The sequence below is a fragment of the Empidonax traillii genome, unplaced genomic scaffold (assembly GCF_003031625.1).
Source record: "Empidonax traillii isolate 1590-97213 ecotype Southwest subspecies unplaced genomic scaffold, ASM303162v1 scaffold158:size1480230, whole genome shotgun sequence".
Taxonomy (NCBI): Eukaryota; Metazoa; Chordata; class Aves; order Passeriformes; family Tyrannidae; genus Empidonax; species Empidonax traillii.
The window spans coordinates 1,435,830-1,462,911 of NW_020955351.1; the positions used below are offsets into that span (position 1 = coordinate 1,435,830).

Genomic DNA, 27,082 nt, shown 5'->3' on the forward strand with positions numbered 1-27,082 from the left:
GAAGCCCTGGCTCCTTGGAGCTGTGAATTCGTACTTGGGGCATGGGAAGAAACACGTACTGTGCTGGGCATGAGCACCCACTGTCCTTGTGGCAGCTACCCGAGGGTGTTTCCCGCACCCGCTCCCTTGGCCCTGGTTTGGGGGTCTCACTCCACTCTGTTCCATTGGTTTGGTGTCTCACTCCCATAAAGCAGCTGAGCAGACAGGGTTGAGCGGCAAGTGGGAAGATTTATTATTGCAGTGAATACAAAATGGTGTTGTGGGAAGCCAGGCGATCCTGTGCGAGAGGGGCTCCAGGAGCTCCATCTGTTTTCATCAGTCATTTTCCTGACCCCACCATCTATCCCATCAAAATCTGGGAGGGAGGTGCCCTGGGCTTTCCTACTCATGAATCCTGCTGGTCGGTGGGGATCTTCAGCCCCTCCATGGAGGAGCAATCTGTGGCCAGGGATGGGGCCTGCAAGGGGAGATGGAGGCAGGAAGGATGGGGAACCAGGCTTGTGATGGTGATGTTTGATGGCTTTGCTGTTCTCCCTGCTCTCTCAATGTGAAGCCCATCTAAGTCCATGCTATCTGCTCAGCAGGAACCAGGCTAACCCAGTGCTAGCCCTGGCTGGTCTCTTTTCCTCTTTTCTGATCTCACCACTCTTTCCACACCTCCTTTACCTCACTGCTCCTCTCTGGTCCCACCTCCCCCTACCTTCTCCTCCCAGCCGCAGGGCTTTTGTTTGTCTTTATTACCTCACCCTGACCTTGATGCACTTCGGAATAAGACATCCCATGGCCTGTCTACCACTTTAAGCTCCTGTCCTGGTACAGGGGTGTGTGTGGGCAGCTGGCAGGGGCCTGGGCAAAGCGTGCTGTGGGGGGATTAGAGGGGGCCTGGGATGTGCTTGTTCTCCCCACTGGCTCAGTCTTTCTTGAAGACAGGAGTGTAGAGGTTGCTGTAGTAAGCCCGGCTGTACATGGACTCGGGGCTGAAGCGGTAGGAGCCCTCACTCACCCGCCTGTTGTAGGGGGAGAAGGCGGATTTCCGTGGGAAGGGGTACTCGGGCTCGAAGGCAGGGCTGCGGTAGTAGTTGTGCCGCAGGAAGAGGGGGTCCTCAAGCCCCAGGAAGGAGAGAGGGTGATGGCCACGGTACATCCGCCAGTCACCTCTCAGCTGGGATTTCTCCTCAGCAGAGGGGGCAGCAGCCTTGGTGTCCTCCTTCTCTTCCTTCTCCTCTGTCTTCTCCGGCTCAGACTTGCTGCCCTTGGGTGCCTCCGCTTCCTTCACTGACTGCCTGCGGAGCTGAGAGGTGGGGTGAGGACCCAGCCAGGCTGTACCCACCTGCCAACTCTGTTCTACCTGTGCTACACAGTCCCCCATCCTAAACTGGGAGAACCTCAAGATAAACCAGTTTGCCCCCGGAGGGGCAACCCCTGAGCAGCTGTGGTGGAGAAATGATCCCAGGGGAGCAACAGGGTGAGGTAAAGGAGAGGGGACATACAGTCTCAACCTGAACTTGCACCTTCCCAGAAATGTGTGGTCACACCCTGGCTTGGAAATGAACTGTGTGAAGGTGACACCACTGTCCATCCTGTTGTTTCTATTGGGGAACTCACTGCCACAGCTTGGGGGATGCTTAAGGAGGAGGGTGGGACTGAGGTGTCCTCACAGCACCCCATCTCCCCACTCTGGTAACTCCTGACATTGCCTGGAGCTATGAGATGCTCATGGGAGGAGGCTGGGCGAAATGGGGTTTGCTGGAGAGGAACAGGACAAACTCACCGGCACGAAGCTGTACAGGGTGCCCAGCAGATGCTTAGGGGCACTGACGAGGGTCCCCCCGAGAGCATCCACTGTTTCCATGGCCCTGGACAGCCTGCGGGGGGTGAAGAGGATCAACCCCTCTGCTGCATCCCAGGCCACAGCTGGCACCTTTCTCACGGTGGAGATGCTGGAGGCGCAGGCGTTTTGCAGGTTGTGAGCCACGCTGCTCACCAGCCCGGGGTCCTCCCCTGTCTGCCAAGAGAAACCAGCTCAGCTCTTGATCCTGGCCCCTTCCCCACTGGCCCCTTTGGGCAGGACGGGGTGGCCCTGGGCTTCCCTTCCCCTTCCCAGCTCAGAGACTGAGTGCTTTCAGCTCTGTAGGAGCCACTGCAGCCCTTTGCAGCAGGGTCGCTCCTCGTCCCCGCCAGCTCCCCCCCGCTCCAGGCCCCCGGGGACCCTCTGCTCCAGGCTGTGCTTCCGCTGCAGGCAGAGGCGAAGGGCAGTGACCCCAACCTGCCGCTTCCCGTCCCCACGTCCCAGCGGAGCCGATGCCGGAGACTGTTCCCAGCCCCACCGGCTCACACCACCCCTTGCTGCTGGGTCCGTGGCAGGGGGGCCGGTTTCAGGAGTGTTCTGGGGCTCAGTTGTGAGCTCTGTGCTGACACCCCACAGCTCCAAAGGAGAACTGAACATACAAGCCAGGGTCACCCTGCCTGGCACAGAGGCTGCCCTCAGCCCTCAGCTTTGGGGAATCAGGGAAGAGGACTGCTGGGGCTGCTCCCCTGCCAAAGCCCCCAGCTCATCTCCTCCAAGCTGCAGTTCAGGGTTCATCAGGGATGGGGGTCTGGTCCACAAGGTTACGGGGCAAGCAGCCCCCATGCTGGCATGGTCCATGGGTAGGAGGATGTTTTGGGGCATCCCTAGCTCACTGCCCTCCTTTTCTCCATACCTTGCTTTGGTTGCCGTCTTTCTTCCCCGCCTTCTCCTGCTTCTGCTCCGGTGCCTTGCTCTGCCGCCGGCTCAGCCAGCCACCCGTGCTGCTCTGCCCATCAGTGCGGGCTGGTGGCGCCGCGGGTACGCTCGGCTTGGCCAGGCTGCCCTGGAAGAGCAGCAAAAAAGCCATCTCTCAGAGGGAGCTGGCAGGTCCCAGTCACTCCATCCCGCTTAGCCTGAGGATTTTACAGGGGCCTTGGGGTGCACAGGTGCAGGGAGTTCATTTGTGCACCCGGGGAGAAACACCGAGGGCAGACGGGAGCTCTGGGATTTTGGGACAGGACAGGGACGGGGTTCCCACTGCAGCACAGGGTGGGAGAGGGGCCTCCTTCTCCCCATCCCCTCTGGGTCTCTGCAGGGGCTCTTTTCTTTAGGAAGGATGTTATGGCAATGCCATAAATCAACAATTATACACTGGGAATCTGCTAAAAATAACTTGTCCCACTGATGTGGTACATGATTGTGTGTGAACATCACGCAGGAACCAATGGCCCCACCTTGTCCTGCTGAGCAGGAGAAACATACTCTGTGCTTGGATTTGCTCCAAGCTGCCTGCAATGTCTCGTGTGAAAATCAGCCCAAAAGAGGGTATGGGGGATCAGGAACCCAGCAGGTGGGTTTTGGCACTCACCACAATGGGGATCCAGGTGGCCAGCTCCTGCCCTTTGGTTTTGACACGCTGGAGACTTTGGGTGGTTTGCTGGTACGCACGGTGGGAGACAGTGCTAACCAAGGCACCAATCCGGCCCAGGGTGCTGGGAGAACTGGGAGTGCTGGGTGCACTGGGTGTGCTGGGAGCACTGGGAGCACTGGGAGCACTGGGAGCACTGGGAGCACTGGCAGTGCTGGCAGTGCTGGCAGTGCTGGCAGTGCTTGCTTGCTGCTGGGAGACCTTTGCTGTTGACTGATGTTTCTTTTGGGGCTTCTGATCTAAAAGGCAGAAAAGCACAGGCAGGAGAATTGTGGAAACTGATGGGACAACCCTCCTAGGCAGCCCTACACCAAAATCCAGGGGCTACCTCCTGCCCCATGCACCCCACAAGTGAGGAGCCGCCAAACCAGCCGTCACCAGACACCCTCAGAGGGGATTTAGGCATCAGGACTACCTGCTTCTTCATCCTCCTCTGGCAGCAGGTACTCCATCAGCTTCTCCAGCCCTCCCAGGGCCGTGTCGACCCCCGCAGCTGCCATCTGGGTCACCGAGTTCTTCCTTGTGTACTTTGCCGTTGTTTCCACCGTGTTCTTAGTGGCCTCGTAGCCTTCTGCTGCCAGCTCTATGATCTTATCCATGGAGCTGCCAATGGTGCTTTTGGCACTTTGGAGGGGGCAGGAGATGGTGTCCTTCAGTTCAGATGCAAGCTGCCAGCAGAGAGGTGGAGAACAGCCCTATTGGTGAGCTTGGGGTGGCACGGGACAGCTGGAGGGACCGCAGGGACCCCAGCCATAGCCATGCCAGTAAACAGCTCTGAGAGGGGCATAGCAGCTCTCTTCAGCCTGGGCTGGAAGTAGCTGGCAGGGATGGGACACAGGACATTTTGGACCTGTATCTGGGAGCCTTCACTTACAGTGGCTGCTTTGTTTTCCACCCTGGAGCCCCTCACCATCCAGAAACAAGACCAGAGAAGATGCGCTGTGGGCTCTGCAGTGGGACTGAGGGTCCCAGATGGCCCTGCCTGTGACTTACCTTGTCAACAGGGTACTGCAGGGCAGGGATCTTCTCCTCCAGGTGGTCCAAGCCCCGGCAAGCCAGGTTGTTGGCCACAGCGACTACCTCGGGCAAAAGCACGGTAAGAAAAGCACCCAGGCTGCCCAGGCACATGCTCGTGCCAGCACTGTCCCACCAAGGGAGGCTTTGGTGGGCACCCCTGCTGTGCCCCCCGGCACTGGCACTCACACTGTGGCTCCAGCTTGCGCACCACGGGCTCCATACCCCACATGGCCAGGGCCCCGGCGCCCTGCACGCCCCTCTCGTACACCTCACACACCGAGGCCATCAGAGGGTGGGCCTCTTTGGTGCTGGTGTAGGTCCGCTGGAGGCTCTCACAGGTTGAGCTCACCACTGGCAGCTGCAGGACCCTCTGCAGCACGTTCTCCTGCACAGCAGATGGGTATCAGTTACCAACAGCCTTTCCATGAGGAATGCCCCATCGTCCACACTCTGGTGGCATTTGATGTGTTTCAGTGAGCACAGGGGACCTCGGCTTGCACTGAAGAAGGCCATTTCTCAAACCCCATTGAGGGTCTCCTAGCTATGTCCTGTAAGACACAGCCATGGACAAGCAGGCTAGCTGCTGCCACTGAAGGAGCAGGGACATAACAGGCAGTGTCAGAGGGGCGACAGTCCCTAGTCCTCCCATCTCCCAGGCCCAACTGTCTGGGTGGTCCCTCTGGCTTTCCACCCTGGTGGAAATCTCCATGTCTGGTGGAGGTTTGGGGCTACAGTGTGGCCATGGATGAAGGACAGGCATTGCTGGCAGCTGTCACCCAGGGCTCACATCAGCTCAGCGTTAACCTTTTGGAATCTGAACTCTTTAATTTCAAGTAAAAAGATTTATTATTTCCCTTCAGTGGTGCTCTATACTATTGCAGGTACAGACCCATACAGACACAGTGACATGTGGGACAGTGTGGGATTTGACTGCTGTTCACCTGGCAGAGCTGGTATGTGCTACCTGGCCCCCTTGGCACACTTCTGCCCTCTCCTCTCTCCCTCTTCCTGCACCCACCTTGGCACTTCCATTCTGCAGAGTCTGACTCTTCTTCACTGTCATCGTGGCGCATCCACCTGCAAAGCAAAGTTGGGAGCCGCAGACCCCACTGCGAAGGCGGGGCTGTGCTCAGGCTTCCCCCCTCAGTCCTGCATCCCTCCAGGCTGGGCTGAGACACACATGTCCCACGGGTGCAGTGGATGTCACATTGCCCAATGCCTGACTTTTTACCAGTTAAGCTGTAAAACCAATGCCTTCACACAGCCCTCCCCTGCTAGTGTGTCCTAACACCTAAAGATGCACAAAAGGAGCTGAGAAGGACCTAGTTGGCAGTAGTTACAGTACAGGCAGGACAAAGGGCATTGGCAAAGCAAAGTCAGAGTAACCAGGGTGCTGACAGATGTGCATGAGAATAGACTCAGGCTGAGGAAGAGCAGAGAGAGGAGCTGTGGGTAGGGATGTGGTGAGATGTCCAGCTGAGATCAGCATCCCTTCCTCATACATCTGCTGTTTGTAATGCCAGTGCCTGCTCCTGTGCAGCTCCAACTTGATGCAGGGGACAAAAGCACTGCAAAACATCTCCCTCCACCGCTCCTGGTTGGTGACAGCCAAAAGCACAGCTCCAGCTCCCAGCCCTAGCACAGGCTCCCTTTTCTTAACAGCAGATGAAATTCTGGAAATCTTTTAAAAAGAGTGAGTGATCCCTGCTTTCATCCCCCAGTCCCACTGAAGCTGTGGGCACAGGCTACTCACCGAGGGGCAGCCCGTTTCCAGGAGAGCAGGAGCAGAGGTTGGTGACCGCACTGTTCCTTCACCCCGGTCCTCTGAGGGTGATGCTCTGTGCTCTGGCCACTACCACCACCACGAGGCCCCACCTCCCAGTTGCGTGGGTTTGGGAGGTGACAGACTGTGGTGGAAACTGGCCAAAGAGTTCCCTGAAGCCACCGTAATTGGGAACAGATGACGGCAGAAAATCCCCTTTGTCGTCTTCCCTGCCCAGCCTGTGGTACAGCTGGGATGCACGGGGATTTAACACCACTCCTGAGGAGATGAGAGGAAGCTGCCTTTGGATTTAACCAGCTCAAAAGCAACAGATCATGAGCAGACAGGGAGAAGGTGAAGAGTCAGGCAGAGTTTCACAAGATATTAAAACCTTCCTGCTTTTCTGTAGCCCCTGTTTTGCTCCATGGTGGACCAGGATATTATCCCCTGCAGGGAAACCTAACACAGACCAAGAATGTAGTTTCCCCCCAGGAGATCCTATTGAGTATAAAGAGCAGAAGGCAGATGTAGGGGACACATCCATCTAGTTTGGCCACGTCTGCAGTTTCTAAGAGGATTCATTCATCTTGGTGAGGAGGTTTTTAGCTGAGGGTCAGGGCAGACACTGCATTAGGAAAGCTCTAGGCATTTGGACTATACAGAAATGGAGTAAAAAATCAAGTTGGAAATGATCTCTGGAGGTTACCTTAGCTCTTACTCAAAAGTAGGGCTACCCCTAAAGGTAGATCAGGCTGCTTAAGATCTTCTTCAGTACTGAAAATCTCCAAGGACAAGATTTCTATCTCTCTGGGACTTACTTATGCTAACTATATTAACAGTAAACTAGCTTTTCCTTATGTCCAGATGGAATTTTCTCTCTTGCAGTTGGTGCCTGCCATCTTCTACCTTTGCTCTGTGCACTTCTGGAGCAGTTTGTGCTCCAGTCAGTGCTGGTACAGCATGTGCTCCATGCCTCTAAATGTCTTATCCTTTCAATAACTGATCCTCTGCTGGACTCTAGTCAAGATCTCTCCTGTGCTGGTGGGTCCAAAGTACGACACAGTTTCCCAAATGTGGGCTCACAAAAGCTTCATAGAGGAACAACTGCCCTCCTTGACCTGCCAGCAACTAAAATGCTGCTCTTCCATGGCCTCGCTGCACGGGAGGCACATTGATGACTCACTCCATCATTAACAAATCCATTTGTGGTACTGACTGGAATAAGAAAAGACTTCACCTGCACGGAGCTATACCAGGTCTTGGTTATTGACTTCGGAGACCAAGGATGAGCCACACTGATCAGACAAGGACAACAAAGAGGACAAGTGCCAGAGGACAAGGCAATAACCAAGGGGGTCAGAGTGATCCAGGCAGCCTGCTAACATGGGGCTGCTGTGTGTCGTGGACCACTCGGAGTGAGGCCGGAAGACCTTTGGCACGTGGCTCAGAATACCTGCAGCTTCCCACTAGCCCTGTGCAGGACACAGAGGTGTGAACCAAACATGACTCCATGGTTCCCTGCTCCGGACTGCGCTGCCTGTACATAGGGGTGGGAGACTTCCCAGGGACATGGGAAAGCCACACACGGGAGGAAAATACCCCCCTTTCTTCCCAAAGAGCCCAGAGTTTGCTTCCAGCCTGGGGCTGTGCAAAGCTTGCAGGGCTGCCTTGCTGGCTGCGTACAGAGGCACATGAATGTGCTGGGCTGCCTCCAGCTCGGTGCTGGGGTGAGTCCCTGCCCTACAGACAGTGGGACAAAGGGCACCAGCCTGCTCAAAAGTTTGCTCACTTGGCACTGAGACTTTTTCCAGCCCTGCTGGCCCGGCTCAAAGTGCAGGGGGCATGCCAATCTCCTCTCTGCCTTGGCTGGAGTCAGGATCAACTGAAAACACAGCCTTTGCCTTACTAATGCCTTCATTGATCCCCTCCCCTTCCTCTGGGGCAAAGGCTGTGCCAGTCCCAGGCTCTGCAATGCAAAGGTACCACGGTCTCCACCACCCCACCGCTCCAGCTCACACCAGAAATACTTCCTGTGCCCCTGGAGGCAACATTTAGAGTTCACTGGATCTGTGGGGTGCAGGGAAGCAGTTTCACACCCTTGCCTCTGCAGTCTGCTCTGTACCATTAACATACCACAGTGAGGGGGTGAGACAGACCCTTAAAGTCCAGCAAGGCTTCTTTACACTTTGCTCTGGGAGGGGGCTGGAGAGGTAACTCCATTTCCATGCAGGATCAGCAACCCCATAACCACTGCTGACAGATGCCTGTCCAGCTTCTTTTTAAGCACTGCTTTCCAGGGCAATCTATTTAGAGTTTTATTTAACTTGCAGTTCAAAAATTAAGTGTGATTTAATTCTTTGCTGCAATATAATCACATTACCTCCTGTATGGATTTAGAGACAAAATTATTGCCTTTCTCCTGGCAGAAAACCTTTTAGATACTTGAAGACCTCACACACCCTCCCCCAGTCACTCTTCCTCTACAGAACTGGTTCATTTGGGGTCTCCCTGGAATTGTTGGGTTTTAACCTTTGATCGTTCTTGCCACTCACCTGGGAATCCTTGGGAATTTTTTGAAATATCATGCCAAGCACGGTGTTAACACTAGGAAGGCCTTGTCTGTAAGCAGAAGATGACCACTCTCCTGCTAACTGTTTCCATTACAAAATGTGTAAAAGGCCACTAATCCAGAAGGAAACTCTTGCTAAAACATTGCTGAATGCAATGCTTTATACATTGTTCAGGAGCTGACATTTTGGAGCTTCCAAGTTCTCTACAGGGGATAGGAGCTAACAATAAACTCAGTTTAATGGTTATCCTGGCTCCATCCCTTGCCATCTCTGCTGGAGATGTTACCCTTTGCTCCCTGCTCTGGACTGGCATTTGTCATTAAATTATGACCATCCAAATGAAAGGCTGTTTATAAGATACTGAAAATGAAGGTGCATTCTTTCTTTTCACCATAGCTGTACCTGCGCTGGGCACAAGGTTCCAACCCTCACTGCTGGTACCCAAGGGCAGGTGATGGCAATTCCCAAAATGTCACCTTGCTTCAGGGCATTCCACAGATGCAGTTTTATCTGATAGTCATATTTTTGCAGCTGAAATGGGGATTGTAAATTAGCCAGATGAGTCTGGCTGCCACTTGCCTACTGCAGGACAGCTCTAGAACCCAACCATAGGCAATGCCTCTTGAACAGTATCACCATAAAATTCAGAGGTGGGAGGAATCCTCCCTCCTTCAGCATATCTTTATATCACCAAGTTACACACACAGATATGGTCTCAACACTCATTGTAGTTTATTGCTTGTGTTCAAACATCTTGTCCTTATTTCAACTGCTGTATTAGAAACAGGTACAAAAAAAGGCACTAAAAGGATTTTCTCCATATGATCATGATTCTATGATTTCAGTCACCTTCAGGTACCTTAAATCACCGGCCTCCAGCTGGGGAGCAGAAGGCAAATATTAGTGCTTAACATCCAGTAAACAGAGCTACTCCTGTATGTTCCAGCCTGCATCATGTAGAATGGGACAGGTAAGGCTCAGATAGACTGAAAACTCACCTCCCCATCTCCCACATTAAGGCTGTACTTGCTAATCCATGCCAGTCCCTACAGGAGAAACACCAAAGCCTGGCTCGTGGCTTTGCACAGTGCTTGCCTGCACAGGGAAAACCCCACCCTTCTCTGCAGGGCACAGGGACTACATCACTATATCAGTGCCTTTCCCTTTCCCTGCAAAGTACAAGAGAGAAAGGGAAAGCAGTTCACACACCAGGGAAAGTATTTCATGAAGTATTTTGCATCCAGGAGCTCACCTGGGTGGGATTCAAAACATTTTTTTTTTTTTTGCAAGAAAATGGAATTTTGTAGACAAAAGGTGGCCAAACCTCCACTGTCAGATCATAAAGACTTCTCTTCCTTCCTTCCTTCCAGGAGTTGCTACACACTGGAATAATGATCAAATCTGACTAAGGGAGGGATGAGCTCCACACTGCCAGGAGATCAAAGGCAAATGGAGAATGAAACAAAAAAAATTCCATTGTTATAAAGGAGATGAAGCCCTCGAATACAATATATCCCATGCACAATGCTCCTATGGCCTGAACTGCCAGTATGCTCTACTTTTAATGCTATTCATTTCCATATTAAAAAGAAGAGCTGCTGCAGGCCACATCTGGTCTTCAAGAACACTTAATTATCCTGCCCAGCAACTTCTTTCTTTTCAAACACTTCATTGGCACGCTAACACTTCGTATTAAAACTGGAAGAAAGCCCAGTCACAATGACTTAAGGTAAACTGGGGCATTGCCTTACCTGCCTACTTAATTCCATAACCTTTGCCTTTTAATAAAGGAGACCAGCACCTTTTAATTTCTGTTTTCAGATAGCATCAGAAATAATAAGAGAACACTTTGGTCCATGTAAGAGTAGTCTCTGTTCACATCTCCTGAAAAATTAAGCAAGGAGTTCTTACACCAGAAAGTAGCAGAACACACAGGCCTAACTCTGATGAAGAAAAATGTTAATTTTATCTCCTATTTAATGTGCATTTTTTTCTCAGATTGTGTCCAATGTGGTACTCTGCAAAGTCAGGAGCAGCAAAGACTGCATGCCATGTTAGACAGCTGGACACAGCATTTCTCTTTTAACCTAATTATTCCCAGTGAGGTCAGTGATGAACAATAATGCAGTTTCAGGGCAAATATACGGCATTTTCAAATGGTAAAACCCATTCAGCCAGCAAGGAAACACACAAGAAATCTTGTGGTCATGAGCAGGGAGGATAGGAAGGACTAGATAGGAAAATCTAAACCATAAATGCCCAAATTCAGTGAGAAGCTTTTCTGATATTATCATGACCAGCTCCATTCCTTTCCCTTTGGAAGCTTACACAATTAGAAACACACCTTTGCAGTCTGTCTGACTCAACTAGCTCTGAGCCAGGCTTCTCTCCTTAACTGCAGGTTCCAAACTCCTTATTATACTGGAATTTTTCATGTAAAATTAAAACTGCAAAACAAGCTCCTTATCACAATGTGATAATGGAAAATTGTTGCACTTGCAGTCACAGTGGTTTGGGAGTTAAGGTGCATGTGTAATGGGAGGTTTAGTGTTCATGAGTGGTGTCAGATTCACAGTTTTGGAAACCCAGTTCCCTACAAATCACGGCATCACCAACAATCAAATGAGCTTCTCCATGTGTTGTCCTTCACCAGAACCCTCAGCTGGAGGAGTCAGAGTCACTGGCCAACGGTCCTTGGCTCACAGTATCAAAGGAAAAGAAGAAAGTGCTGATTTCTTGGGACGCGAGTTGGCACTCACTAGACCACAGCTCCAGCACCACCCGTGCACACCACAGAGATCATCGAAGGTCAGATCATACCACTCTTCAGTTACCATCACACTGCACCCAGACCACTGCCTGCAGGAAACAGGATCCATCAGGCCAAACCCATCAAAACACTCACCCTTGACTTCAGGCCATTTTAACTGCAGCTCCTAACTTGCCTGAGCCCAGTACAGACAACCTGACTGTAGGAATCTTGGATTAGTGAATTGCAGCTTTCCAGTGTAAACATGATTAGTCATCAGTCATATACCTATGGCAGTTGCCTATGAAGCTATTTCACAACCCTGTATTAAAATAAAGGAATATTTCTTATCTAGAAGCCGTGTTCCAAGTCCTGTTTCTGCTGGTGAAATATTACTCTGCCTTTTCCTATCTCCACTCCATTAGGGAGTGTGTAATGGGACCAAACTCATCTGCAAAGGCACAGGGAAGAAAAAAGGGTAGAATTCACTTATTCAAAGGACAGAATTAATCTCAAGGTTATTGTTAGACAGGTTCATTTGAAAGTGCCCCATGAAGATAAAAATCTATCAGAGGATCAAAGCTGCAGCCTCGTACTATGCAGCTCCTTTTATGTCACTGTTTAAGCTTCAGATGTGGGCTTGCTAATGTGAGGATCCCCACCACGGAGGAGAGGACACCGCAGAAACCAATCACTCCTGGGTTGGTCTTGTAGATTCCCAGCGTATCTAAGGGGCCTGAGAGATCACAGAGGTTCTTCACCAAGTCCAGCAGCAAAGGAGGATTTCTTTTCAGGATCTGAAAGAGCAGGAGGAGAAAACTGCGCAAACCATCACATTTCACACAGTTTAGCTCCTCATTGTGTTTGTACCAGCAGGATTTCTCCTTTGCCTTTTCTTCCTGTGCAGCTTGTTCCAGCCTCCAGGAGATTTCATACCAGTCCCTGGCTAGATTCAGCAGGACTGAGTAGTAGTAGCACTTGCTAGCCCAATTCCTCCACTTGAGCTTGTCGATGTCAGGCTGGAGCCCAACACTCCTCACCCAGAGCACGGTGTCACACACGAAGTACAGGGCACGGGTCAGGTTGGAGGCCGTGAGGCAGAAACGAGGAACCACATGTGGCAGCTCTGCAGTTTTCCTGGCTGCCACCAAGGCGTGCACCATGTTGCCCAGTCTGAACACTGCAAGAAACCCCACAAAGGTTAGCATGGCCCGGCCTTACGCAGGACAGCGCGGCCTGTCACTGTCCACATGTGCTTTAAAAAAACTTGGAGGGCTTTAGGTGTTTGTATGCTTAAGTACTTGCTGGCATTAGTGAGGAATGGGGTGTAAACATCTTAATTCCGTGTGAACATCACCAGCCCAAGACCTACACACATATTTTGTCAATAGGCAGGACTTGCAGTCCCTCCTGCCATGCTGTTCTCAGAGCCTGGGTGGCGTCTGGACCAGCGTCACCCTCGGCTCTGCAGGAGTCACTGTCAGCAACAAGGGGACACAAATAGAGCCTCTAATTTCAGCTGGACATTTCACTGGATTTCACCTAACTCTGTGGACACGAGATGTTGCTGCATTAATCTTATTGCAACCATGAGCTTCAGCTTTCCTAAGCACTTATGAAAGCTGGCAATTCACATGCCGAGCACAAATCCCTCCCATGAATTTGTCAGAGGGACCCACAGTTCTCTGCAAACTGTGTGGAACAGTATATTCCATTTCAAGCTACAGTATATGGCATACCTGATTTCATCTGTGGCATTTCCTCATGAATGTTAATGCAATATTAAGCAAAACACTTTCTGTACCCTGTTGCACTGTCACAGTGACAGGTGTTGGCAGCACCCGAGCTTGGTGGAACTACCAGAGCCCTGAGTTTAGGCCTGATGTCTATTAGTGATTTGTTTAGAAGAAGCAAGAGAATTATGGCTCTCTTGATAAACCAGCTGGCCTCTCCACTAGAAAGTGCCATACTCTGGAGCTCACTGGAACAATAAACAAACCTATGGCAACACATTAAATTAGAATATTTGCTTCATGCGTTGCAGCTGTTCCAGAATTGAGCAACTGGTAAGTAGGTGTAAGATCAGCCCGAAAGCAAGTGATACAACTACAGCAACAGCGTAACCATCGTGGACACAGCCGTGACACAGAATGGAGTGATGCAAACAGAGTGTGAGGAAAGCATGGAGAGTAGGTGATTTAGTAGAGTATAAATGCTAGAGAAAATTAATATGTGAGGTAGGATATATATAAAAATATATATATATATAAAGCCATATTGAAGGATGCTCCTTCAGAGCTGATTTTATTGGGATGATGATTTTTAACTCTGGGTTGTCTCAGCCCATCAGCTGGAAGGACTAATGAGCACACAGTGAGCCAGCCTTGCCTTGTCACTCTGGTCTGTCCTTGAACAGAGATGACAACTCAAACTCTGCAGCAACAACTGACTGTTAACATCTATTCCTCTCGTTCTTCCAGCAATAATTCTGATTGCCCAATTGGAGAGGAGGCTGAGGAAAAAATAAGTGTCTATTTGGCCATACCCAGCCTGGCAAGCTATGGCAGAGAGAAAGCCTGCTGACAATTTTGTAAATGCACTAAAAGAGTTTTGCTGCTAATTACAGAAAACACAAGGCCAGGAGCTGTTTTGCTGGAAGGAGCAAGTAAAGAAGGTTTTATCCCTCTAGACAGCAGGTACTTACTTTTCCGGCCAGAGCTCATGCTAGATTCCAACTGCTTGAGTTTCATTACCAGCTTCTTTTTATCGGCCTTATTCTCTATTAAATAGCTAAGCAACATGCATGTGTACTGAGTGGCTCTGGAAGGGAAAAAATGAGGAGAAGGGGACACAGGTGAGACATGGACAATCATGGCATGGCAGCAGCAGGGCGGGTTTATTCCACAGAATCACAGATTTAAGGTTGGAAGGGACCTCTGGAGATCACCCAGTCCAACCCCCCTGCCAGGCAGGGTCACTTAGAGCAGGTGACAGAGGAACGTGTCCACGTGGGTTTGGAATGTCTCCAGAGAGACCTCAGAGAGACTCCAGAGAGACTCCAGCTGTTCCAGTGCTCTGCCACCCTCAATTGAAATAAATTTTTCCTCATGGTGAGGTGAAACTTCTTGTGCTTTAGCTTATGGCCTTTGCTCCTCGTCCTGTTGCTGGGCACTACCGAAAAGAGTCCGACACCATCCCCTTTGACATATTTCCATGCATTAATGAGATCCGCCCTCAGTCTTCTCCAGACTAACCAGGCCCAGCTCCCTCAGCCTCTCCTCAGAACAGGGATGCTCTGTGCCCCTCACCACCTTTGCGGCCTCCGCCGGACCCTCTCCAGCAGCTCCTTGTCTCTCGTACTGAGGAGCCCAGAACTGGACAGAGCGAAGCTTCATGCCCGAGCTCAAAGCCCGACCCGAGGGGCGGAACGGGCGCGGGGCCGGGGCCTGCCCGAGCCGGGGGGGGGCAAGGGAAGGCCGCCTGTGCCCGCACTCACCGGAAGAGATGGTCGCGGCCCTGGCAGCGGTTGGTGAAGTCCACAAACCCCTCCATGGCACGGCTGGGACTGAGCGGGGGCCACGGCCGCTCCGCCCTCAGCTCCCCAGCTCCGCCCCGCCAGCGGAACGCGGGGGCTGCGGGGCCGCGTTCCCGGCCGGGCCGTGGCAGCGAAGCGCCGTTACCACGGCGACCGTCAACAGCGGGGCCGGGGCGGTGTCACCGCCAAAGGCTTCCCCCGCCCGGGAAGCGCCGGCGAATAACGCCGGGAGAGCTGGAGGAGCACGGCCCGGACCCTCGGCCCCCGGCCGCGCTCCGAGGTCAGGCCGAAACATCTGGTCTTCCAAGTTCTTCCAAGTTCTTCCAAGTTAATTGTCGTGTTTTTTTTTTTTTTCCCCCAGGCCGAATAAGTCTATTAAGTTTACAAATATTTATTAAGTTTATAAATATTTACAAATATTTATAAATATTTATTTATATTTATTAAGTTTACAAACTCGTGCTGAAGTCTTTTAGGCTCCCTTTTCCCCTGCAGGCAGCTTGCAGATTCCTGCGTGGCTGATATTCCCAGAGCAGGACAAAACCCCTGGGTAACAGGGGATACAGGCAGGAACGAGCTGTACAGAACAGGGTTGCTACGACTGCCAATGCTGAAAGGAGCTCCCCCTTAAAGATCATTAATCATCTTTTCCCCCATTACCTCATTAAAGTAGATATTGCAGGACTCTTCACTCTTCTGCACCCAGGGTGATCCTTGCATATGTGGTGTGCTTTGCACCTGGAAGGGCAGAGCCATGGCTGCGAATATCCGGAGGCATCCCCTGGAGATTCCCCCACCATCTGCAAAGGACTGGCCGAAGGATGACAAGGAAGATTTCTTCCTGCAGGATCCTGATCAGAAGCGTGATGTGTTGCCTCAGCCCTTCAGGATGATCAGCAAGCTGGTCATGCAGGTCTTTGAGAGTGCTATGGAAATCATTGAGAGAAGGGAGATGCTCCGAGAAGCACAAAAACGGAAGGTCCAGCCCACAAAATGCTCTCCTACAGCTGAGTTCCAGGTACAGAGCCCCCCACAGCAGAGACAGCATCAACCACCATAGCAGCTTTCCTAAAGAATATTCCTTCAGTTGATTTTACGTTCTTCTGTTCATTACCTTCCTCTGAATCCACCACCATCTCACTGGTTCTCTTTAAAAGCCTGCAGCTTCTAAGCTTGTCTGGCAGGTTCTGCTTCCCACTCATCTATCACACCTCTTTGAAAAGAGAGAAGCCGATATTAAACACTAAATTCACCTTGTGCTTCCCAGGCTGGCTCCACCCTTGTCTGCTGAGGAAAAGGTAATTAGCCAGTAGCACAGAAGTGGGCAAGCTCAGCTCTGTGCTGTTGTGAATACTCCAATGGGAGTACTGTGAGCAGAAGGGCAGTGCTGCCTTCTCCATCATTATGTGGAGAATCCAGGAGGATACACTGGTGCCTGCTGGTTTTCTGTGACTGCCCGGAGGGGTTCAGCACAGCTCTATGTTAGCAGTGGGAAGGCTGAGTGCTTCTGAGCTCTTGGCCTTTAAAGCCTCTGCTGTTTACGGAAAGGGGAAAGGTGGGAACAAACCTTCTCATTCCCAAGACAAAACAGAGATGAGAGCCTGCTCTCTGATGCTCCCCTGCTCTTCTCATGAAAGCACATGTCAAAATTTTTCCCTTGTGGAATAAATCATCATTTTGTGTCGGTGAAAGGCCGTGAGTATATTGTTAGTATGGCTGATGTATCATCCTCTGGGAAGGCAGTCAGGTACTACACTCATGTTTTCCCTCTCTTGATAGGTGACTGGAAGAGCCAATTGCCTTGCAGTGTCTGGAAAATACATCTTTGTTGGTCTGTCTGTGGGTCTGGCTGCCTTCAGCACGTGTGACTGTAAGGAAATCTGTGCTTGGGATGCAGTCAAGACAGAGATCTGTGCCCTCCATGCCTCTGATTTGGGGAACGAGAGCCACGTCCTGCTTGCCGTGGATGAAATGGGTTAGTGTGACATAGATTTCCTTGCCCTGGCTGGGGATAACTGTGCTCTGGAGCTGAATTGGCAGCTGCATTATGGAAGAGTGCTAAATCAGCAGGAACATCAGTGTGGCTGACAGGTTTCCTAGAAGGTCCTGCAAAGAGGGTGTTAGATACCTATCAGGTTGTAGGGTGACAGTGTCCCTAGGGCCTTGTGATTAGCAGAGGGTGTGGGTTTGGTGTCCTCTCTGGAGCAGGAGAGGCAGGTGCAGAGCTGAGGGTGAAGCACAGTAAATTTTAGGAACACCTTGGACTGGACAGAAAGAGCCACTGCTTGGTATGACCTCCTGCCCATGACTGTTTCTGCACCTGTAATTTCCCTGTGGGAAAGAGATTAGTTTGTTGGTTCATCTGAAACCCATCAGTTCTGGTGGAGATACTTTTCAAACTGGCTTATCCATCTCCATGCACAATCAAATGTTTGCTGGTGCTGGCATAAGGAAACCAGCAAAAGTTTAGTGCTGGAAACAGTGGGACATTGTTCCTTGACCCCAGGAAAAAAAATGTAGTCCTGTTCACTCTCCTGCACATGTTGTAACAGCCATCTCCCAAAACTATACCTACCATCTGTTCACTTTTCTCCCTCTCCTCTTGCTACTTCTGTATTTCTATTCCAGGGCTTGTCTGGCTCTTCTGCTTCCATAAGGAAAGCTTCCTGCTCATTAAAGCCCTAAATGAAGTGGTAAGTACTGAGTTAATCCCATAGACCCTGGGCACAGACTGATAAGTAATCAATCATGATGAGTACTAATTGCCATCAGGAATTTCTGCCACAGGAAGCAGCACTCCAAGAGTGCTGCCCAATATTTACACCCCTTCTTCCAACAATCTGCCTGGCCTTCAGCCTGTTGAAAGCTGTGTAAGGCCGTGAAGCTCTCTGAATCAGTGATCCTGCTTTAATGCCAGCCTGTTTTCCTTTGGCAGGAGGATATCAGCAAGAGAAGCACTTGTGTGGAGGTGGTGCTGTCCCCGGGCGGTGATTACGCAGGAGTCCTGCTGCAAGGCAAGTGCAGAAACACGATGTGTTGGGTGACAACTGCTGTGTTCTGTCACACAGCAGAGAGGCCAGCAGCAATGCTTTTAAAATGCTGCAAGTGTTCTGGGTACACAGGGATCCTGTTATAACACTCCCAGTCCCTCCTCCAGCTTAGAGAGCTGCTCCTACCACTCCCTGTCTTCTCCAAAAGCGTTGGTGGAGACCACGACTGATCCTAAAAGTGAGCTGTCTGGAACTGGTCAGTGCAGTTCCCAGCTCCCAGAAGGCTCAGTGAAAAGCAATTTCCCCCTTTTCTCCAGGAGTCCCAAACTCAGTTCTTCCTCTGTTTTGCCATGGCTCACTTTTACACTGGGAATAGGTAGACCTGAAGAATTTTCTATGTAGACGTAAGCCAGACAGCATAGAGAATTTCAAAAAACTCAACAAGAAACTCCTTGCTACAACATTCTTCTTCTTTTTCGTGGCAGTTGTCTTAGTGAATCCACTGCAGGCAGGTTTTCTGGACCCATGGTTGGTGGAATCTGCCTGTAGACATGCTGAGTATAAGATATGTAGCATCCACAGAGAACTAATGTGAGACCATGTCTCACTTTCTACTTTCTACTCTGGTATTGAGAGGCTACAGGTCAAATTCTTGACTGAGTAGCTTCATGGAATTTCTTTGGTGGGTGTGGGACCTCGAGGACTTGAGCTGGAGGCTGAGATATCAGTCTCAGTCAAGTGTGTCAGGCCTTAGTGGGAGGAGAGGTGGGCTGCATGGAGTTCAGAGACTTTATATTCAAAAAATACAAGATAACCAAGGCTGCTTGCTTGAAAGACCTTTTCTCCTCATTTCTAATTGCTCAACATGGTTTCCCAATGCAGACAGCACAAAAGCTTGGCTGGAGATCTACCAATTGCCTAAGGATTCCTGGCTGAGGGAGATGGAAAAGAACCCAGGAGCTGCAGAAGGGCTGGCTTGCATTGAGAGGAGGCCAAGCTGCACATCTGTGGTACAAAACAGTTCCATCTCCCACTGTGCTATTTTCCCTTACACCCTTTTGCCCCCAAGTCTTTCCCCAAACCTTGCTGCTGCAGACAGTGACAGCAAGATACAGGCTGAGCAAGTCTGTTGGCCCAAGGGGATGGTGTGTGTGTGTCTCTACAACTGCTACAGCTGCCCATCCCACATTTCATAAAGCCTTTGTGTTACTGGGACGTGTTTACTCTTCAGACACAGGCTTTCCAAAGAGATTCCCTTGGTCCCAGGCTTGGTGTTCCTGCTGCCCCTCCCTGAAACTGGCAGCTGATTTCCCAGCAGTATTGCCCCATTGGAGAGGGCCCTGTGTAAGGGTATTCCCACAGGGCTTCACTCTTATGTTACTGGGGGAATGTGATGAGGAGTGGGAATCAGGCAGGATGCCTCCACTGGGAGTCTGGCCCTGAGACAGGGTTTGTATTTTAGACCACCTACATGAGGAGCCTGGGAGGGTCACGACCTCACCCACCTGAGCAGGTCAGAGTCTCTGCCTGTGTACAGGAACCACTGTCACCTCTGGTTCTTGGGCAGAGGACTCAGGAACTGCATGGAGACAGTTCTGCAGAGATGGTAACTGGCCTCAGTGACTATCCCTAGCTGTTACGGGGAATTTTAAATGCTGAGTCAGGACATAACCCTCCCCTCTATCACTTTCACCCTGCTAGATTTCACGTCTCAACACACAGGCATGTCCTGACCAGCACTTCCAGCTAACCCTCTGTGATACCTGCATCCTAACTGTTTCCTCTTCCTTCAGCAAAGACTTTCCTGGACATTTAAGAGGGAGCTTCTTCTCAGCCCTGTCTTTAGGGCAAACATCCCCCTTAACTTAGCAGAGCCAAAAGCAAACACCCAGGCAGTCCCTCTTTGCTGATTCTATGTAAACTACCCAAGTTCATGCCCTGTCCTTCCCAGACATGGTTGATTATTTAGCCAGACCTTTTCTGTTCAGTCAGGTGTAAATGTATGTGGGCTGGTGGTGGTGGGCACATTCCAGTACTGGTCCCCTGTTACAATATTCTGTTTCCAGACAAGCATATAAGTCACCTTTTCCAATACTGGGTTCTATGAAGTAAAATCTGGTTCTTATCTTCAGCAGCACCCCTCAACCTTTAGTCCTGCTTATTTTCCTTTTTTTTTTCTTTCTTTTTTTCCCCTCCTTTATTTTCTGAGCATTGCTGTGACTCACAGGCCTGTGCTGCAACAAGAATAATTCAGACATGGCACAAAACCAGGAGTCTGGACAGGACATCCTTTGTAATGTTGTCTCCTGTTTTTGAGAAAGTAGTGACCCTTCTGTGTTTTGGCCTGAAAAATGAGCCTAAACCCAGTATCTCCTAAGCAGTGCTAGCCAACCTTTGCATACACATTCTTTAGGAAGCATTTGATTTACATGAATAGCTGAAAACTCATCAGTGTAGTGCACAATGAAGTCCTCAACACTTTTCTGTTGCAGGACTCTCCAGTGTCTGCAAACCAATCTGATCCAATGCTGGATCTCCCGGTGCTGCTGCTGACAGTGAAGCCACCTGAACCTATTACAGGTCAGAACTCATTCTGTATGTGCAACCTGCAGCCTGTTTCAGGTGCCAAAGGAATCATGGCCCTTATAAATATAGAACAGGTCAGAAAATTCCAGTAACATGCTCCATGGTCCCTTCCTGGCTTGTCTTTCTGGTTACGTGTAATCCTGTAGTGGGAGTTGCTTCCTACCGGGCCATCTCACATGTCATCCTTGTCAGCATGAAATACTTCAGTGTGTCTCAAAGTGGGTGTCATACACCCTTTGCTTCAGTGTCATTGGGGTGGAGGGTGGAGGTTGCTTCCTGGACCCTGACAGCACCCCTAGTTCATCACTCTGGATTTATAGGAAAATACTGAGGATGTGCAGGGAACAGACTTTATGCTGGGAGAATGCCACAGAAAGGCAAGGTGAGCAGGGTCCTCAGAAGTCTTGCCCTCATCCCTACCTTCAAATACTGGAAAATGGACTAGTGATATGGAAATTCCCGCAGAAGATGCAGTGTCCTGCTTCAAGACAATGCCACCCCAAAGGAGGGATTGTCAAAACTCCTCCATGGTGTCTGCTCCTTCAGGGTTGTGCCTTTTCCCTTTGTGTTCTCAATCCAGGCAGTAGTTTTGAAAGCCCTTTGGATGGCTTGAAGGAAGTGGATGATGGCAGCATGCTTGGCTTGGGGTACAACCACCTGATCAAGGATTTCCAGTGGGAGCTGCAGGAAGCAATCTTCCGTAGCACATACCGGGAGTATCTGGAGGCTGAGGGTGTGATCAAAGAGGAGATTCCCAGGTGAGGGGGAGCACCAACCGGGATTTCAGTCCATGAGTCATCAACACAAGGCACTTATCTTTGCCTCCTTCATCCCAAGTCCTCATGGCAGGGGGCTGCAAACATTTTAGGTCTTGTCACAGTGCTGTGCTCTTATAAAAGCCTTTCTTTTACATATATTTCTTCTTATTTTTTTCAGACATGCTACCTTTCATTTCCTTCTGCCTAGCCAGGTCCTACAGGTGGGACCTGATATGGAAATACAACCAGGTAATCCAAATGGGCAAAAAGCTGTTAATCCATGAAGCACATTGTTTCATGACACTGGGCTCCACTTAGAGCTCAGTGGGTCTGGCTTGAGTTCACTATAAATTCCACCTCCAAGGACATAAACTGTCAGCCCTAAGACTTATTAGTCAGTTAGCATCATGGAGTAAGAAAAAACTTATCTTCATAGTTTGAAAAAAAAGCCTACAACTTTCCTACACCTCCAAAAACCCCCAACCAACCCTCCCACCCCCCAGGAAACCCCCCCAAAAAAGCCCTCCAAAAAAGGAGGCACATAGGCAAGATAAAAATAAAAAAGAAAGGGAGAGGTTATCTGGTTTAGTTTCTGTGTGAGTAGAGCTTCTATCAGGGGAACCATGAGAGCTTTTTAATGATGTTTCGTTGTCTTGGATTGTTCCTTTCTTTGCCCCCAGTCTCCTTCTCTTCTTATTGTCCCCTTCTCTGTACCAGATGTTCCAGCTGGCATTGGTGTGCATTGGGATGGAAACCACAATTTCTGCTTGTACTTACTTAACCATCCACTCAACGAGCAAGTAGGTAAGAAAGTCTTGCTTTCTCTAGCAGAGCACTCTGTGGGAAGTGGGAGTGTTCTGTGGCCAGTGGCTGTCACTCTGCCAGGTCTTCGTGATTCAGGGAAATGAGGAATGGGGAGGAGAGCTGACTCATATCTTGTGGGTTGGGCTGGCATTTGGATTGTGGGGCTCTGTATTGCACAGGCTGACACTCTTTTTAGTGAAGCCACTCTGGCAGGAGACTGCGGAATGGTGCATGTTTTATTGGGAAAATGGATGCTAGTACCATGAGAGAGAATGCTCTGCACCTTCTTACAGTTGTGTCTCTTCATGTTGTTCTGTTTAGATTCTGATCTGAAACCTGATGTTGTGTGGCCATGTGCAGCTCCGATTGCATGCTCGACTGTCAGTTCCTGCTCCAGGTACCTGGCACTGGCAGGTGAAGATGCAACAATAACCATTTGGGATAAACACCTAGGTGAGCTTGCCCTTTGGGACTGTGTACTGGGATCCCTGTGGATAAATTACTCCCTTCCCTAGGAGCCGGAGGCTCTGGCTTAGTGTGAACAAGTGGATAGTAGTTAGTTTACAAGCAAATCTGTAAATAGTTTGGATTCAGAAATTCATCAGATGCTTGGCCAGGAGTTACCAGCACAGTGTGACTGCCCTGGCCCTTGTAGAGCCATTCCCATCCATGGCACTGCAGGGCCTGGAACTGCTGCAGGGAGGACTGACGATGGTCTTGCCCTGAAGCTGTGAGACAGTGACAGTCACTGCTTTGCCACTGCACTCTCAGGTCATCTTTGAGACTGTTGTGGCATCACAGTTCAGGCTGCCATCGGTGCCAGTGTCATCCTGCCATGATGCAGGGTTTCTCCTGGCAGAAGAGTCTTCTTCTGCCATCAAGCTTGTTCTGGTGGCTGCTTCCTCTGAGCAGGCCACAGTCCAAGCTAAGCTTTCCTTGGATAAACTGCCAGTTCCTTTTTTCTTCCTTCCTCAGGATTCCCACTGTCTGTGACTGCCATTCTAGAGGAACGTTTCATCCGCAGTATCCACTTCCTGCGGAGTTCTGCAGCTGCCAGGGATGACACACCTTGTCCTGGTACAGGTCCTGTCTATCCCATTGTGCAGCTTCTCGTGCTATGTACAGACAGCTCTTATTATTTGGTGAAAGCACCCAGGGCCGGGAAGTCCAGCATCACACTCCTGGCAGACAGGTGAGGTGGACTCTGGTAGACCTCACTGCAGCCAAAGAAGCCCTGGGTACAGTGGTCAGGTCTAACAGGGAGCCTCAGATTTCTGCAGAGTAGAGAACTTTCTGTTGCTTTTACCCAGAGGGCTCTGCCATGCTGCTGTCATTGGCAAGTGTGGTTTTGCTAGTGCTAAAATTCAGTGATTATGCCAGAATTAGAGGTGTTTCTTGGCTCTTCTGTGCACCAAAACACAAATACTTGTAGCACAGCTCCAGAGCTGATGTTGAACTATCTGTGTCTCTGTCAGGTATCCAGGGGAATTTTTTCCTCTCTTTTCTGCCTTTAACAGAGTAACTTCCCCATAAAAGTCAGAATAAACATTTTTTTGCCATCTTTCCATCATTTTTATGTTCACTTATCCCCTTGGTTTGAGGAGAAGGGAAGCTGCTGCTCTGAAGACTGTGGATTCACGCCTCTGTGGCAGGCAGGAGATTTGTAACTACAATGTAGTTCCTAGGCAGGTTTGCACAGGGATGGGCCTCAGGGGTTCCTACCCAGAAGGAGACAGGCTTTGTCTCTGTAGGGAAGGGACTTGGCTGGAACTTTACGCCAGCCAGTGTACCACAAACTGCCATTGTCATTATCACAGCCTCTCAGTATGTGCCAGGTATATGGAACAGCAACACAAACCTGTTCTCTTTTACAGGCCTGAAGATCCAAATTGTACTGTCAGTGCAGTAGTGCCCATCCTGGCCTTCCCCAGTGCAGTGAGTATTACTGCCAGATCTCTTGAGAACTGGCTGAGAACAAATGTCCAGCTGACGTAGGATCTTGTTGCCAGTAATGAGTGTAACTGGGTGCCTAGAAGGTAAAGAACAGGGCAATCAGATATGGTTCTGCCCTCACATCTTTTCCCAGCCTCCAGCTATTTTTAGCATAAAGACTGCCTGCACCAGTTATAGGTCTATATGTAGCTGGTAATGCTCAAAGGGTTTCTCTTCCATTGCTCAATATGCCCTTGCACCTGTGCCCTCTGGTTGACCACTGAGGTGAGAGGCACTGTAGGCCCTCTGTACATGGACAGGTCTGACTGAAAGAGAAGAGGGTTCAGCCATGAAGCTTCAAGCACCAGGGTCAAATATGAGGGGGCATCATGGTGAGGAAGTTACAAACACAAGTCCAGCCAGACTTTTCAAGTGGCCTCAGAAAGGGGAAGACAAGGTTTAAAACCACTCACCACAGCAGTCATGCAAAAGGCTGGATCTAGTTAATTTCTAATGTGCCCTGGTGCTCTTTTCCAATCCTAACCTGCAGCAATTCAGTCCAAGTTCCCTGCATGACCTGCTCTTGAAATGCTATGGCCATATGATTATGGGTCAGGCAAAGAAAACAGCATCATAGTTGCAGATGCAAAGTTCTGAATGTCATTCCATGTCCTTTGCAGGAAATGTTTTTCACTTCTTTTACATCTATTTCTAAGTGTCAGTTTGCTGTTTCAGGTCCTGATTTTCTGCTGGGATGGCACAGTGTCCCTGATGAACACTGACACATCACAGACTGTTTACTGCTTCAGGATTCCACCTTCTCATGCTGTAGCATCCCCCTGGCAGCCAGTGTTCACAGTGGATAGTGTAAATTCCTGCTTGCTGCTTCGAGGTGTGTGTCTATGACCTTGGAGTGGTCATAGATACACGATCACTGGGTGCATTCAGCTGTGCCCTGATCCTTGATAGTTCTTATCGGATGACTTCTGATGCAGCAGCTCACTGTGCTCATTTCTGCCTAGGAGATAAGCAGCATCAGGACAGTGAATTGGCACAGAGAAAAACCAGTCACAGCACCATCTTTCTTTTTGATTTCAATCCACTGAAGGAGGCTTTCCCAAAGGAACCAAATTTGCCTCTCAAATCCTTGCAGAGCCTGCCATGGTTTGAGAGATGTAACATTTTCTTACGTGATAGGTAAGTTTCTCCTTCTACCTGAGAGGTAAGTGCACCTGCATTATTGCAAAAGCTCAAGTCTCACCCTGGATCTGGATTCTGGGTTGTTCTGTGTGCTGTGACAGATTTGATTCTGAGTGAAGTTGATATTCAGGAAGCTGAATTCCTGACAGCCTTCCAGAACCTTTCCTCTTCTCCCTTCTGTCCTTCCTAGAACAGATTCAGCTGTAAGTCAGAATGCCTGGGACAGGCTTGTCTTTCCAGGTGGACAGAGCTTGCTAGTTCTAATGTGCTTTTCTGTAACACAGATTGTGCAAGCTTGTTAGGGAATATGATCCTCAAGTGTCTGCATCTTCCTTTTGATCACACAGTCAGGCAAAGCTGGGATCTCTTTATACCTCTCTCCTCCCCTCCATTCCCGGGTTTATTTGATGTTTAAGTAGGTTTGTGCTGGAGGTTCTTTGGTTTGAGACCACCGTCACTCTCGGGCCGAGCTCGCAGTTTAGCTGATGCATTGCATTGATGCTGTCACGAGATGGCACTGTGACATCTCTTTTTGGGGTTGTTTGCCTTGAATCACTTTGGAAACTTGGAGCCAGATCCGTGTCAATATTTTTTATCTTCTTTTCACTACGCCTTAATTCTCCAATTTGAAACGTAACAGGTGGGTGCACGTATGACCTTACAGCACACACAACCTGGTAGCCTTCCCGAATTCCTTGTCTCCAGGGTGAATCCTGTGGCGTTGTCTGGCTAATTAGTGCAGAAAAATTACTCGTATGTTACCAGCCACCAGAGCTGAAGCCAGAGCAGTGCAAATACAGCTGCAGTGAGACCTCTGTGCCTACAGAGGTTACAGGCAACTGGTAATTCAGAGGTCATTGCTGTCAAGAGCAGTAAACTTCAGCGTTGATTGTTGTGAGGGAAGCACTGAGAATTTTTGGACACAAGAAGTAGAACTGCTTAATTTGTAGTGAGCCCCAGGCACCCCTGGGGGAGCTGTCTGAGCACCGGGGGAATGTCAGGGATTGTTTTTGTTTTAACCACCCTTTTCTCCCCCTCATTAGGCAGCAGAGCCCACTGGGACTGGAGGAACCCAAGTACTGGAGTAGGCTGAAGACGCAAGCAGCTGCCATGGACAAGGAGAAACAGAAAGTGAAGGGACAGAAGAAGCAGTAGCCAGCCTTGCATCCTGATGGCCAGGCTCTGCTCTGTCACAGTCCTGTAGACCCACAATCCAGAACTGAAGTTTTGACAGATACTCTATTCAAATCATCACTCACTCAGAGACCTGGAGCATCAGAGCAATATGGTATGTTATAGTAACAACAACGGTCCTTAATAAAACCTTTTCTTCAGTAAAAGTCTCTTGCTCTTCATAGGCCTGGCATTTTATCAGACTCTTTGTATCTTCTTTGTATTATTTGTATTTTTTGTATTATGTATTCTGTCTTTGTATCGCTGGGGCTCACCAGTGAGTCTCATCTTCTGCTCCCTCCCAGATGGGCAGCCAGCAGCATCCTTGTGCTTAACGAGAGACCTGGTCCTTTCAAAGCAGGCAGCAAATTGGCCATGAAGGTGTCATCCCCCAGAGCACAGCAGTGTTAAGCAGCAGTGACACAGCAGTGTGACAGGCCTGACGTGGGCTGTTCTGTAGTTTAGTTGTTTCTTTTGACTTCAAAGCAGGGAGTTTTGGGATAAGACTGCTTAGGAATTGCAGCCTGGAAATGTGCAAACAAGCTCTCTGGGTTAAGTTCAGGATAAAA

General features: G+C 49.9%; 3 protein-coding genes across 13 annotated transcripts; 1 reads left to right on the forward strand and 2 right to left on the reverse strand.

The window, feature by feature from the left end:
* Positions 1-215: 215 nt before the first annotated feature.
* Positions 216-9,011, reverse strand: PLIN1 (perilipin 1). Of its 9 annotated transcripts, none has more exons than XM_027884949.1 (11): positions 8,769-9,011; positions 6,208-7,431; positions 5,473-5,563; positions 4,641-4,839; positions 4,431-4,513; positions 3,853-4,105; positions 3,378-3,676; positions 2,703-2,852; positions 1,772-2,005; positions 1,004-1,291; positions 216-457 (listed from the first exon to the last, which is right to left on the reverse strand). In XM_027884949.1, the coding sequence occupies exons 3-11, from the start codon at positions 5,515-5,517 to the stop codon at positions 386-388; spliced, it is 1,623 nt and encodes a 540-aa protein (XP_027740750.1). In that variant the 5' UTR covers positions 5,518-5,563; positions 6,208-7,431; positions 8,769-9,011; the 3' UTR covers positions 216-385. The 9 variants fall into 9 exon arrangements, with proteins under 9 accessions (XP_027740750.1, XP_027740752.1, XP_027740751.1 ...); XM_027884951.1 differs by having other exon boundaries at positions 216-1,291; positions 3,378-3,572; positions 3,609-3,676; positions 8,769-9,010; XM_027884950.1 differs by having other exon boundaries at positions 216-1,291; positions 3,378-3,568; positions 3,605-3,676; positions 8,769-9,010.
* A 488-nt stretch (positions 9,012-9,499) lies between these two features.
* Positions 9,500-15,122, reverse strand: PEX11A (peroxisomal biogenesis factor 11 alpha). Its single transcript, XM_027884953.1, has 3 exons — positions 15,032-15,122; positions 14,240-14,355; positions 9,500-12,715 (listed from the first exon to the last, which is right to left on the reverse strand). The coding sequence occupies exons 1-3, from the start codon at positions 15,085-15,087 to the stop codon at positions 12,150-12,152; spliced, it is 738 nt and encodes a 245-aa protein (XP_027740754.1). The 5' UTR covers positions 15,088-15,122; the 3' UTR covers positions 9,500-12,149.
* A 113-nt stretch (positions 15,123-15,235) lies between these two features.
* On the forward strand, positions 15,236-26,680 carry WDR93 (WD repeat domain 93). 3 transcript variants are annotated; one of them, XM_027884941.1, is made up of 17 exons: positions 15,236-15,350; positions 15,777-16,088; positions 16,850-17,045; positions 17,699-17,763; positions 18,006-18,084; positions 18,943-19,073; positions 19,631-19,666; positions 20,553-20,640; positions 21,227-21,404; positions 21,583-21,653; positions 22,122-22,208; positions 22,530-22,661; positions 23,184-23,400; positions 24,083-24,143; positions 24,876-25,032; positions 25,163-25,337; positions 26,384-26,680. In XM_027884941.1, exons 2-17 carry the CDS (start codon positions 15,825-15,827, stop codon positions 26,493-26,495), a joined length of 2,049 nt encoding a protein of 682 aa, XP_027740742.1. In that variant the 5' UTR covers positions 15,236-15,350; positions 15,777-15,824; the 3' UTR covers positions 26,496-26,680. The 3 variants fall into 3 exon arrangements, with proteins under 3 accessions (XP_027740742.1, XP_027740741.1, XP_027740743.1); XM_027884942.1 differs by lacking the exon at positions 15,236-15,350 and adding an exon at positions 15,525-15,620; XM_027884940.1 differs by lacking the exon at positions 15,236-15,350 and having other exon boundaries at positions 15,517-16,088.
* The last annotated feature ends 402 nt before the right edge of the window (positions 26,681-27,082 follow it).

Coding starts and splice junctions, on each gene's coding strand:
- PLIN1 (XM_027884948.1), bottom strand. CDS start 5,517: ATGACAGTGAAGAAGAGTCAGACTCTGCAGAATGGAAGTGCCAAG. Junction 4,106..4,430: donor TGCAGTACCCTGTTGACAAG/GTAAGTCACAGG, acceptor CTCTGCTGGCAG/CTTGCATCTGAACTGAAGGA. Junction 1,292..1,771: donor CCCTGTACAGCTTCGTGCCG/GTGAGTTTGTCC, acceptor CCCACCTCTCAG/CTCCGCAGGCAGTCAGTGAA.
- WDR93 (XM_027884941.1), top strand. CDS start 15,825: ATGGCTGCGAATATCCGGAGGCATCCCCTGGAGATTCCCCCACCATCT. Junction 22,209..22,529: donor TCCACTCAACGAGCAAGTAG/GTAAGAAAGTCT, acceptor TGTTCTGTTTAG/ATTCTGATCTGAAACCTGAT. Junction 25,033..25,162: donor TTCCTGCTTGCTGCTTCGAG/GTGTGTGTCTAT, acceptor ATTTCTGCCTAG/GAGATAAGCAGCATCAGGAC.
- PEX11A (XM_027884953.1), bottom strand. CDS start 15,087: ATGGAGGGGTTTGTGGACTTCACCAACCGCTGCCAGGGCCGCGACCAT. Junction 14,356..15,031: donor GGCCGCGACCATCTCTTCCG/GTGAGTGCGGGC, acceptor TTTCCCTTCCAG/AGCCACTCAGTACACATGCA. Junction 12,716..14,239: donor CATGAGCTCTGGCCGGAAAA/GTAAGTACCTGC, acceptor GGTTTCTTGCAG/TGTTCAGACTGGGCAACATG.